This window comes from Diabrotica virgifera, chromosome 2, assembly GCF_917563875.1.
Source record: "Diabrotica virgifera virgifera chromosome 2, PGI_DIABVI_V3a".
Lineage (NCBI taxonomy): Eukaryota > Metazoa > Arthropoda > Insecta > Coleoptera > Chrysomelidae > Diabrotica > Diabrotica virgifera.
In genome coordinates, this window is record NC_065444.1 from 259,185,688 (window position 1) to 259,199,696 (window position 14,009).

Consider the following 14,009-nt stretch of genomic DNA (forward strand, 5'->3'; position numbering starts at 1 on the left):
ATTTAAGTCTAAATTCTTTAAAAAAAAACGTGAAAAGAATTCTGAATAATAACTGTTTTTATTCAGTGGATGAATACCTTGAATATTTCAAGTTTCATTGAAGTTCATGGAAGGAACTCATCTATCTAATATCTTTTATTACTGATCTGTGATACTGTAGTTACATAATTTTATACTATTTAAAATTGAAATTTTTGTGATATACTTGTGTGTGAAATTATTATTTGTATATTTTAGGTATTTTTTGTGTATTTTAGGATGTATAGATAGGTTTTAACTTGTTTATTTTTAATCATTGAAGTCTGACTTGCTACAAACCTTGTAATTGTGTAATGTAGTTAAATAAATTCATTCATTCATTATAGAATTCCCTCGTCTTCCTAGCTGCAGCATCCGCTTGGCTTGCATTTTTAGAAGTCAATGAAGTGTAATCAGAAAATGATCATAATTTTTTCAATATGTATTTCATTATTTTTTAAAAAACCAGATTTATGTAACTACAGACTTTGTTGAAAAGTTGTTCAATCCAATTGCTAAAAATGTCATATGTCAACTGTCACTTTATATGAGAAAATGTGAAGACACCTTAACGAGCACACCCTGTCTAAATCGACTGTCATTAAAAATCCTCCATGCGAGGCGACCATTCTGCTATCTGACACCGCAGTATTCAAATGGTAAGGTCTTTTTGACCTTACCATGATCAAATATTCGTTTTATATATAATGTAATTTTCGTGTGAAAGTCCTTTGTGCTCGTTCTTGATGTTTAACTTTTCTGGATACAAAAATAACCAGCAGAAAATTGAACAATTTTTTAAACAGACAGACAAGGTTTTTTCCAACCAATAAAAAACTACATAAGAAACAGAAGTATTTCATATCATAAATGGAACCCATCTCTCTTCATAGTGGTATTTTGACCTTTTTGACGTAAGTTAAACTTTGAATTCTAAGATCAATTATTCATTAGAGATCTTTTATTGTAGCATAGCTCCGAAGATGGCTTTATAAGCCGAAAGCGCTCAGCTAAGAATTATTAATTTTACACACTTCAAAAGTACACTTCTCCCCCTTTTACCTGTTGTCATAAGTGTGTACAAAACTTTTTCGGTTTTTTTCAGTCTTTACATTTGATCACAATAAAGTTTTTACTTTAATAGTATTTTATATTTTATTAAGTTGAAAACTTTGACTTTTACCTATGAATCTAGGATCTTAGAACTATGTTAGAATATAATATTTACCTTTTGGACGGATCAAAACTTCTCCCTGCTTCTTCTCTAAACAGATCATAACTGAGATCATGCCGTGTAGCATCTTGTGGAACAGTTACATTATGAGCGCGAAATGAATCTTGGGCAGGACCACCGTAAGAGAAAAAACTAAAAGGGTGGCTGGCATGGGAAGCTGGTGGAGCATTTCTAGACATACTAAAAGGGTTTTTCATATTAAACACATATAAAAATGAAAAAAAAATAAACGTATTTTATATATTAATGTTTTATTGCGCCAACTCTGAATTTTGATTAATAAAGGCGTAAATTGATATACATAAATCTAAAATCAAAGGGGTATGCGAGTCAAAGAGAGAAAAACCACCTGTTGTCAATCTGGTGGTACGGAGGCGATATTTATTGTCGTTTTCTGCGCTACTTCGATTGATAACTTAGTTTGTTTTCCGGTAGATGGCCCTAGTTCATCCGTGACATTTCTTTCTTTGCAATTCGGGAAGGCCCTAAGCTATGGTAAATGGTTAAAGCGGAGAGAAGAGGATATGGGTTTACTGATGAGGGGAAAAAGATCTCCGAAACCGGTATAGACTCTTCCTGCACTCTCCGCTTTAACCAGAGTATTATGCAGCTGCTGCATTTTCGTTTTGCAAAGAAATTGAGAATGTTTATACATTTTTAATTCATTTACTCTTTTGAGTATTAAGGAATCTTTCTTGTTGGAGCTTTACCATGCTGAGTAGATGAGTTGTGAATTATTTAAAATTCTCTCATCTTAATTTTCTCGGCACCTGTATGACTTATAAATTGTAAAAGTCTCAGGAGGTGTAACCAAAGAAAGTATTCCACCTGTTGTCAATCTGGTGGTACGGAGGCGATATTTATTGTCGTTTTCTGCGCTGCTTCGATTGATAACTTAGTTTGTTTTCCGGTAGATGGCCCTAGTTCATCCGTGACATTTCTTTCTTTGCAATTCGGGAAGGCCCTAAGCTATGGTAAATGGTTAAAGTGGAGAGAAGAGGATATGGGTTTACTGATGAGGGGAAAAAGATCTCCGAAACCGGTATAGACTCTTCCTGCACTCTCCGCTTTAACCAGAGTATTATGCAGCTGCTGCATTTTCGTTTTGCAAAGAAATTGAGAATGTTTATACATTTTTAATTCATTTACTCTTTTGAGTATTAAGGAATCTTTCTTGTTGGAGCTTTACCATGCTGAGTAGATGAGTTGTGAATTATTTAAAATTCTCTCATCTTAATTTTCTCGGCACCTGTATGACTTATAAATTGTAAAAGTCTCAGGAGGTGTAACCAAAGAAAGTATTCCACCTGTTGTCAATCTGGTGGTACGGAGGCGATATTTATTGTCGTTTTCTGCGCTGCTTCGATTGATAACTTAGTTTGTTTTCCGGTAGATGGCCCTAGTTCATCCGTGACATTTCTTTCTTTGCAATTCGGGAAGGCCCTAAGCTATGGTAAATGGTTAAAGCGGAGAGAAGAGGATATGGGTTTACTGATGAGGGGAAAAAGATCTCCGAAACCGGTATAGACTCTTCCTGCACTCTCCGCTTTAACCAGAGTATTATGCAGCAGCTGCATTTTCGTTTTGCAAAGAAATTGAGAATGTTTATACATTTTTAAAAAAGATTTTGTAAATCGCCAGTTCATAAATCTTTCGTGAGGTATTAAGGCTTACTCTTAGTTTCTTCTTCTTAACGTGCCCTATCAAATCCCCTTGACGTTGGCGATTAACATGGCGAAACTGTCTCTGTCTGGAGCTATTCTAAAAAGTTGCTCTGCTTTCTTTATGCTGTTATCTTGTCTTATAGATATTAATCTTATCTTATAGATAAAGTAGATATAATTTGGTCAGTCGTACAAAAGTATGTAGGTCCTCTAATCGGCTTAGCTCACGCTGGGAAGCTGTTTTCAATAATAGTCACTAGACTAATAGTATTTATAAATGAGAGTTTTATGGACTTCAAACATGTGATTTCGATAAACTTTAATTACAATTTACGCCGTTATTAAAAAATTCAGAGTTGGCGCAATGATATGAAGTGATTGTAATTTCGCAACGAGTCTATTTATGTAAATATTGCATTTTAGTGACATAATATTTTCCATAAGATGTGTGCTGTGTCTTCTATAATTTTCTTTTGTTGGATTTTACTTATTTTGAATTGACATACTAATTGGCATATATTTACCTTAAATCTGCATCGTACTGATGACTTACATTTACCATTGTACCACTACAAGCATCTCGTGCTCTATTTCCACAAGGAGCTCTAAAACATAGATAAACATTTTTATACATACGCCATAAAGTAACGCATAAATTCATTATTAGCTAAATAAACATCATTATAAGAAATTCCCGAAACAGGTCGATTTTCACTTTTAAATAACGATTTTTTGACATATATATATATATATATATATATATATATATATATATATATATATATATATATATATATATATATATATATATATATATATATATATATATATATGTTCGGAAAGATTTCCGCGGTCAGGTAAATGAAAATTACTAAGTTCTCGGGAAGAACCGCGTTGAGAATTTATAACTCGACGTTTCGGCACCCTTTTTGGAGCCATTATCAAGAGGGGTATGGTTCCGTTCGAGTTCGGGGTCTCAATCTGCCTACTCCCCTCACTCGTGACGTACCAGTAGTGTCTTGTTCTCTAGGAGAACGGTCAAGCGGCACTGAGGTCTCAATCTGCCTACTCCTCAGTGTCGAGTGACGACCTGTCTTCGCCTGTGTAGCTCCTTTTATACTCACAGTGCGCGCGGGAACTGTATGCGCGGGAGAGGCCTGAGTGGGATCGACTGACGTGGGGATTCGCCGAAGCAGCGGTCGCCATGTTGCCGGCAGTCTTTTGGCGTCATCGCGTGTGTTTAGGCTGTGAGGGCGTTTTTCAATTTCGATGGCTTCACGGATGATTCTCGATTTTAAGGAGCGGACAGGGGCGATGGTTTTTTGCTTTCTCGAAATCTATTTGGTGACCTGTCTGAATATGATGTTGGGCAAGGGCTGAAGTAGTGTCGGAATGTTTTACAGATATGGAATGTTCGTAGATACGGTTTTGGATTCGTCGGTTTGTCTGTCCTATGTATGTCCGTGGGCAACTGGAACAAGGTATCTCGTAGACACCATGGTCTTCATTGGGGATTTGGTCTTTTACGGATCTGACAAGATTGCACAACTTGGAGTGAGTAGTGAAGACGGTTTTGATATTTAGAGGGGTAAGAATTCTACTAATCTTGTCAGTGACACCTTTGATAAAAGGTAGAAAGATTTTGGGTTGATCGGGCGGCAAGTTTTCTTTATTAGATGGAATGGGATTTAGATGTTTCTGAATGCTCCTATTGATTTGGGTTTTATGGTAGCCGTTTTGTAAGAGTGTTTGCCTTATTGAATTTATTTCAGATGGTCTGTGATTGTCGTCACTAAGCCTTATAGAGCGAGAAACAAGAGTGTTGACAACTGAACTGAGTTGGGCGGGGTGATGATGTGACTGGGCATTGAGATACCGATTTGTATGGGTGGGTTTTCGGTACACGGAATAGGAAAAACTGTGAGGTGGCTGTTTTTGAATAAGTACATCAAGGAATGGTAAAGACTCCTCAGACTCAACTTCCATCGTGAATTGAATACTGGGGTGTATTCCATTCAGGTGGGAGAGGAAGAGATCTAACGTATCTTTACCATGGGGCCAAATGACAAAAGTGTCATCAACGTACCGTAACCAGCAAGTGGGTTTGAGATTTGATGATGACAGGGCTATTGTTTCGAAATGCTCCATGTAGATATCAGCTATTACGGGAGAGAGAGGGGATCCCATTGGGGCACCTTTGATTTGACGGTAGAATTGATTTTGGAATGAAAAGTATGTGTTAGACATGCAATGTTTTATAAGAGATAATGTGTCTTGGGGGATTTGATGTTTGGAGTCCAAGATGGAAATGGTTTCATCAATAGGAATGTTGGTGAATAAAGAAACAATGTCAAAACTGACTAGAATATCTGAGGATGAGATAGAAATATTTTTCAGAAGATCAATGAAATGGAAAGAATTTTTGATGAATGACAAGGCGTTTTCGGCTAGTGGTTGTAGGGATGAGGCGAGATGTTTTGCCAATTTCTGAGTGGGGCAATTGTATGCACTGACGATGGGTCTTAGAGGAACGTTGGGCTTATGAATTTTTGGAAGTCCGTATATTCTTGGAATTCGGGACGATTTTTCTCTGGGTGTAAGAGATTTTTTGATGTCTGGAGGTAGAGTCGACTTATTTATGATAGATTCAACTCAACGCGGTTCTTCCCGAGAACTTAGACGTCATCCATATGGGCGTGATGACGTAATCGATGTTTTTTTAATAAGAATAGGGATCATGTGATAGCTCATTTGAAAGCGTATTCAATTCTCTATTCAGTAATATCAACATTAACATAATTATTTATACAGAGTGTCCAAAAAAACTTTTTTTAATTAAAATAATTAAGACAAAAAGAAGAATGTACGTTAGTCAAAATCGGTTTTACTTTTGTCAAAAAACAGGAAAAACATGTTTATTTGGCATATCAATATTGTTTTTCGCTTAAATTCAATGTTAAAGCTGCCAGCCACTTGTTTGAACATTTCCTTTAAGGGAAAATCAATGTTTATTTTTCAAATAAATTTTTTTTCTATTTTCTGACAGTAGTAAAATGTATTTAGAATTAAATAAATTATATACGTTCTTGTTTTGTGTCAATTAATTTAATTTAAAAAAAATTTGGACACTCTGTATAAATAAATATGTTAATGTTTATATTACTGAATAGATAATTGAATACCCTTTCAAATGAGCTGTCACATGACCCCTATTCTTATTTAAAAAAATCATCGATTACGTCATCACGCCCAGATGGATGACATCACTAGTATGATAAATATGTCAAAAAATCGTTATTTAAAAATAAAAATCGATCTGTTTCGGGAATTTTTTATAATGTTGTCTATTTAGCTAATAATGAATTTATGCGTTACTTTATGGACGCACTGTATAATTTTAATACAAATCTGGTAACAAGGTGAAGGTATGGAGAGGGGCAGTATTAGGTAACATAGAGGTTCTTCTTCAGCTCTTGTTCGTTCACTACTGGATATAGGCTTCTTCCATTTGTTTTCATTGACCCTTGTCTACTCTTAGAAACTCTAATTTATTGCTTCCCACGATAGGTTTGATATCATCTGTTCACTTCTTCTGCGGTCTGCCTCCTCTAATGTCTTGATCTACAGTTTTTATTTTCCGCCTCCATATTTCAGGGTTATCTCCTCAACCAACATGCTCGATGCACTGCCACTTAAGTCTCTCAATACGTTCCACGATCTCAATAACTTTTGTTCTATCAGTAATGTTGGTATTCCGAATCCTGTCTCTCACACTGATTTCGATCATGTAAAGGCCGTAGCTCAGCGCCAAACTGGCTTCATAAGTCAGAGCTCACTAGTACGTTAAGCTGTCGGTCCTCCTGGTCTAGTGTGCATCGGCACTAGCTACTTCAAACAGGGTTAAAGATCTAGTGGCGCCGGAACAGTGTAAAAGATGTATTGTCCGAAAGGATCTCCCCGGCAAAAATGCCATCATCATCCAGCCTCAAAAGTCCACTGCTGAACATAGGCCCCATTTCCTCGTTTCCAACCCCATCTATCCTGCGCCGCTCTCATCCAGTTTTTATTTAGCTTTCTTAAGTTGTCAGTCAGTCTTGTAGGCGGTCGACAGACCCTTCTCTTGGCTTCTCTTGCCCCCATTCTAATAGCCTCTTTGTCCATCGCCCATCTGTCATTCTGGCTATGTGTCCTGCCCATCTTCACTTCAACCTGGCTATCCTTTCGATGACGTCAGTCACCTTTGTTCTTCTCCTGATTTCTTCGTTTTTGACTTTGTCTCGCAGAATTATTCCTAACATTGATCGCTCCATTCTTCTCTGCGTGACTCTTAGTTTGGTAGCCGAGGCTTTAGTTAAGGTAATGGTTTCTGATCCGTATATCAAGACTGGGAGGACGCACTGATCAAATACCTTTCTCTTTAGACATGTGGGCAACTCACTTTTAAAAGTTTCTCTCAGTTTTCCAAATGCTGCCCATTCAAGGTCGATTCTTCTCTACAGTCCATGAATCTGTTTTTCCCTGCCAATTGTAATTTCATGTCCCAGGTATTTATATTTATCTACGAGTTCTATTTCTTTCCCACCAATACTGATGTTCTGGTTGGGTACCAAATTTGTCATTATTTTTGTTTTCGAGATGTTTATATTTAAACCTACATTTTCTGTAGCCACAACGAGTTCCTGTACCATCTCTCTTGCCATACCTAAATCCTCAGCTAAATATGACTATATCATTGGCGAAACGTACCTAAGTTGTTTAGGTATTCTCCATCTATTTTTATTCCCTTTGTCATCCAATCCAATCCATTGCCAATCCAAAATGCCATACGATATTATTATTATACCCCGAGCATGGCTTCCTCTATCGCTGTTTGAGTTGTACTAAATTATTCTAATGCTTTTTTTTGTAAAGACCATGGTCTCAAATCCACAAGTAGTCATCGCTAAGATATGTACACTTATCAAAAAATCTACGCTTGAGGTACATTCGTACATCTTTGTTCGTCAATATATAACTTAACTTATCTAAAGTTACCTATGATACTATTGGTTATGAAAATGGTCAATATTCAGTATCTTAAGTAGTTTATTATTGGCAATAGTTTCGGCTACCGGTTTCGATTCTTACAATATTTGCCTCTTTGCCCAGTACAAAGTCTTCAAGAAACAAAACTACGAGATAGCAGTTACCAGAACTGCTCTACTACAATAGATGATTATGGAAAATGAACTATGAAGTCCTATGACTATTTTGAAGAATAGGATCAGTATTACAGTATTATTAGAGATAATTGCTAGTGGATTGAAAATATTTAAACATAAGTTTGAGAATAAAGATAAATGATGGTGGTGAAAAGTAGTTCAAGTTACATAGTTAAAGCAACTCAAGTTATACTAAGCATCGTTTTAGTTATACCTACCTGTTCATACTGGCATAAGAATCCTCGGTTTCAAAACACTTGTTTTTTAACACAATAACTGAAGTGCAACCCGATGGCGAAGTACCGGAACATCCTTGTTGTTGCGGGCAATCACAGAGGGCAGGTGTTTGTTTATGTCTGAAAATAAAGTATTTTAATATTGGGAGTTTTAATTGTAATTATAGTGCGCATTCAACTTTTTTTTTGTAATGTTTATTTAACATTTTTGAACTTTTTTGAAAATTTTTGACAAAATATTTTTCAATCATTATTCTTTTAGACGTAAAGTAGGTACCACAGATGATGGTGAGCTAAGTACAAGACAGAATATAACTAAGTTCTAGTGTAACAAAAACTGTAGACACAAGGGATTCTAAATATTTTAAAGCTGTATTAAGCTAGTAAAGTACAAAATAATCTCCTAAAATCTTTCTTCTCTTATAATACGTTTATTTACTTGCACCTCATATTCGAACTTTGTAACTTACTCTGCCTTTTTTCTAAATAACGATGAAGATTTTATAAGAAATTTTTTCTGAGCTTGGTAATAAGCTTCTAAGTCCTCCATTAACCTTTCAATATCTGTTTCGTCCAATGCCGTTTGGCAAGAAGATTCGGCCATTCGTTCGTTGTACCAGGGATCATAAGTCCTAAAAAATAATGTTATGTAGATTTAGCATAATTTATTTGAAATTCTAAACACAGGAACTCTGAGAACAAACACAGAAGATATAGCAGAGGTATGTAGACTATACAGGGTGTTTCATTGGGAAAGTAACATACGTTAACTGTAGAAAGAGGACACTTAGGCGATCTCAAAAATACCATACTTAATGGATCTTACTCCATTAATAACAAAGATACTGCGTGTTTTATCTATTTTGCCATTTTCTTAATTGGTTCATAACTTTTTAACCACACTGTATATTTATTTTATATTTGGCACGCAAATATCATTTAAGGTGTACAATAAATTAATTTATTTACAATTGTAAAAAATCCAGATCCGGATTAAAAAATATTGTAAAAATATTCCGACCCCAAAACAACACCCTGTACATTAAATTTTTTTAAAATGGATTTTTCAGTTGAAAAGAGGATGAAAAACTAAATTCAGTGGTATAATTTGAATTTGCGGCAAAATGATTTTTCTGGTGAAATTTTGAATTTGAATTCGGAAATTAAGTGAATTGCGAGAGCTCTAAGTAGAAAAAATTGAAATACAGCTTACAACTTGTCAACCGCACTGTATATTGATTTTATATTTAACACGCGAATATTCTTTTAGGTGTCCAATCAATTAATTTATTTACAATTATAAAAAATCCAGGTCCGGTTTAAAAAATATTGTGTAAATATTCCGACTCAAAACAACACCTTGTATATTAATTTTCTTTAAAATGGATTTCGCATTTGAAAAGAGGATGAAAAACAAAATTAGTGGAATATTTTGAATTTTCGACAAAATGATTTTTCTGGTAAAATTTTGAATTTGAATTCTGAAATTATGTCAATTGCCAGAGCTCTTGTAGAAAAAATTAAAATGCGACTTAATTTTAATTAATATAATACCATTATTTAATCTAAATTGGTAAAATGTTAATATTTTAGTGTTTTTTATTATGTCGTGTGAAAAATAGTTTTTGGCGAATATTCATCTTTAAATAATGAATAAATAATAAAGGGTCAATAAAGAATACATAACTTTAATCAACAAAATAGCTAAAAATTGTAACAAAAAAGCGAAAATTTGCAGCATAATCACTATTCAAAACTAAAGTACTTATTCAAAATTACCACCATCAAAAATTATTTTTTTTATACGTAGGTACGGTAAATTTTTGTAGTTAGGTACCTAGCGTCATGTGTACTGTGTACTGTGTGTGTTGAGTAAGTGTCTTGTGACATTGCAAAGTCGACGTCACTGTCTTTGCAAAGAGACGCTAATTGTATCCGAACGTCTGCGGTCCCTCCGGTGAGTATCGATCCCACAAGGACAGAAACTATTTTCATTTATTAATTTATAATAAACGAAAAATTTCTGATTCTGGTGAGATTCGAACTCACGACCATTCGGACCTTTCGATCCAAAGTTAGGAGCTCTTACCACTGAGCCACAGAGGGGGTCATCAAAAATTATTGTTATGTGTGCAAATGTTAATATTTTACCAATTTAGATTAAATAATGGTATTAATTAAAATTAAGTCATATTTTAATTTATTTTACTTTGAGCTTCGCAATTCACATAATTTCAGAATTAAAATTCAAATTTTTCATTCATTTTAAAAAAATTTAATATACAAGGTGTTTTTTTGGGTTGGAACATTTATACAATATTTTTTAATCCGGATCTGGATTTTTTATAATTGTAATTAAATTAATTGACTGGACACCTAAAAGAATATTCGCGTGGTAAATATAAAATCAATATACAGTGTGGTTGACAAGTTGTAAGCTGTATTTCAATTTTTTTCTACTTAGAGCTCTCGCAATTCACTTAATTTCAGAATTCAAATTTCAAAGTTCACCAGAAAAATCATTTTGCCGAAAATTCAAAGTATACCAATGAATTTAGTTTTTTATCCTCTTTTCAACTGAAAAATCCATTTTAAAAAAATTTAATGTACAGGGTATTGTTTTGGGGTCGGAATATTTTTTCAATATTTTTTAAGCCGGACCTGGATTTTTACAATTGTAAATAAATTAATTTATTGTATGCCTTAAATGATATTTGCGTGCCAAATATAAAATAAATATACAGTGTGGTCAAAAAGTTATGAACCAATTAAGAAAATGGCAAAATAGATAAAACACCCAGTATCTTTGTTATTAATGGAGTAAGACCCATTAAGTATGGTATTTTTGAGACCGGCTAAGTATCCTCTTTCTACAGTTAACGTATGTTACTTTACCAATGAAACACCCAGTATTGCCAGTATCTCTATCAAGATGATCAGCGCCAAAATTCACTTGCTCACCAAATTTCTGAAGAAATGAAAGAAGAACCTAATATACTCTAGAATAAAATAAGACTGGCGATCAAGTATAAAAAAGACCCAGGTCCAGATATGATCACAGCAGGAATGCTTAAAACTACAGAAGAAACCGGAATAAAATTGCTTTACTTGCTCTGTAACAAAGTATGCTATTCCAAGCAATGACCTCACGACTGGACATAATAATGAAAATACATAAAGAAAAGGCAACTTCCATAAATGCGACAATTATAGAACTGTCCTCCATAAGCAATGAGAGACTGAGAACTTTCCTACATAAAGAAATACCCAAGAGCAAACTGGATTTGCCAAAGGCAGAGGTACGCGAGATTACCTTCTGAACAGAAGACAAATAATAGAAAAATCTAGGGAGTTCAATATCCCACTACACATTTGATTTATAGATTATCGCAAAGCGTTCGACAGAGTCAAAGACAATACTTATGGCAGATACTAAAAGAAGTAGGCATACTTAATTTCGCTTATAACGGAACGACATATACGAACACACAACTGGAACAATTAAAGTGTTTGACTCACTCTCAAATGAATTCCATCCAGAATACGGTATCAGTGTGGCTGCAGTAGGTACCTACTCTTCTTCTTCTTACCTTTTATCGTCCACGTTTGGACATAACCTCTGCCAAGGCCTCTGCCAACTCCTTTTATCGGTCTTTATCCTGAGAAACATCTTTCCAATTTGTTCCGGCCATTCTTTTAATATCATTAACCCATCTCATCTGCGGTCTTCCACTTGGTCGTTTACTTTCGTCAAGTCTCCAGCGTTGTATTGTTGAATTCCAACGTTGGTCTTTTTGTCTAGCAGTGTAGCCTGGGATGCTCCATTTAAGCTTGGCAACCTTTGTTGTTATGTCCTCGGCTTTTGTTTTTGATCTTACCCAGTCGTTCCTCTATTTATCTGACGTTCGTATACCCAACATTGCTCTTTCTATTACTCTTTCTGTTGTTGCTAGTTTATTCATATTGGCCTTGGTTATGGCCCAGGTTTGACATCCATATGTCATGATAAGAAGGATGCACTGGTTGAACACTTTGCTCCTCAAGTATTGTGGTATTTTGCGGTTCTTATGTATCCAACTAGGTCAAAAATGTAAATAACAGAACTTAAATGGAGATTCGCTGGGACAATTCGCAGGCAAAAGGACGGCAGATGGAATAACCAAATACTACACTGGAGACTTCCTCTTCAGACCACTGAAAAGAAAGAGGAATACCTCAAATGAGATGGATCGACGACACCAAAAACACGCTGGTTCCAAATGGATGAGTATACACCAGGACAGAGAATCCTGAAGATAAAAGAGGAGAATCCTTCTACGTTCCAGAATGGGCGAAATAAGCTATAGATAGAAGTATCCAACTAAGTTTTCCAAATCCTGCCCATGTTAGTCTTGCTCTCCTAGTAATTTCCGCACTTTGGTTCTCTTTATCAAGTTTCAGGATTTGGCCTAGGTGAAAATATACCTGATCTTTTTCTATCTCACTGCCATTTATAGTTACATATTATCTGGTGTCATCTGTGTTTGTCATTATTTTTGTTTTTCTGATATTCATTTTTAGGCAGACATCGACATATTGCCTGCGAGTTCCTCCATCATAATTTGCAGTTATCTACTGAGGTATCAGTAACTCTGCCCGCACCTATGTACACGTATGGTAGAGAATATTGGAAAAAATGGTAAAATGAGAATAGAGTACAGAAAATAGAGATCAGATTTTTAAGAATAAGAAAGTTAAAATATGCACAAGAGATGTAACAAGAAAACTCTCACATAATGGAACAAATAGTTACGCTGATTGTAAAGTTAAATGGAGAAAACATATTCTCATAATTTGAAATCAAAAACTAACTAAAAACTACGCAATTACAAACCAAAAGGCAAGAGGACTGAAGACCTCGAAAAATATGGTCACAATACCCTTATGAAGACAATAGGCAAAGCCTAAACACTGTAGTAAAGAAAAGGAAGATAACTAGGAACATTTTTTAATGATGACTATATTAGTGTACTTACTGGGAGGAATAATTCGATCTCTGACAATATCTAGATCCAATTCCAGGATCCTCCGAAAGTCTGGACCGAGAATGGACAGACGCTGCCGACTTCTTAGCAATAACAACATCCTGGTTTCTATATTCTGGTGGAATTTCTATAATAGCTGTATCATTGAAATCGATTGTACCCTTTGGGATTATCAATTTTTGAGGTTTCTTAGGTTTCGTTCCATGTCTACTCATTATGAATTTCGAATTGTATGAAATGGCATTATGCTAATTCATTTTGCTAGACACTAAAATTTTGGTGACAATGAGACAATGTCAAAAATGTGAAATAACTGCCGGTACAATGTCAAAATTTTAGCCGGAGTTTTCTTCTTCTTTCTTCACTTTTTTTCGTAGTACTGCATTTGGTCTTGCTTATGGCAATATGCAATACCGTTTCTATGATATTAATGAATTGAATTTAGTATTATTGGTGAAATTCAGTAACACACAGATAGCACAATAAAGGAGTTTAAACGTTTCTCTCTCTAAAGCAAGAGTAACAGCGGATAATTACGCAGTCTAAAAAGTTGCCTAGTGTTATAAGAACCCAGAAGATTTAAAACTTTAGGTTAGCTTCCTTGAAAATAACCTTCTTTTATTTATATGTTT

The 14,009-nt window shown here is 34.9% G+C and overlaps 1 protein-coding gene across 1 annotated transcript in view; it reads right to left on the reverse strand.

Annotated features, from left to right (window-relative positions):
* Positions 1 to 13,682, reverse strand: part of LOC114336019 (uncharacterized) — a 28,057-nt gene extending 14,375 nt beyond the window's left edge. The window contains exons 1-5 of the mRNA XM_050644502.1: positions 13,369 to 13,682; positions 8,824 to 8,985; positions 8,336 to 8,473; positions 3,441 to 3,521; positions 1,247 to 1,432 (exon numbers count right to left, since the gene is read on the reverse strand). Of these exons, the coding sequence (XP_050500459.1) occupies positions 1,247 to 1,432; positions 3,441 to 3,521; positions 8,336 to 8,473; positions 8,824 to 8,985; positions 13,369 to 13,592 (791 nt within the window). The 5' untranslated portion in view covers positions 13,593 to 13,682. The remainder of the gene's footprint in view (positions 1 to 1,246; positions 1,433 to 3,440; positions 3,522 to 8,335; positions 8,474 to 8,823; positions 8,986 to 13,368) is intronic.
* Between the last annotated feature and the right edge of the window lie 327 nt (positions 13,683 to 14,009).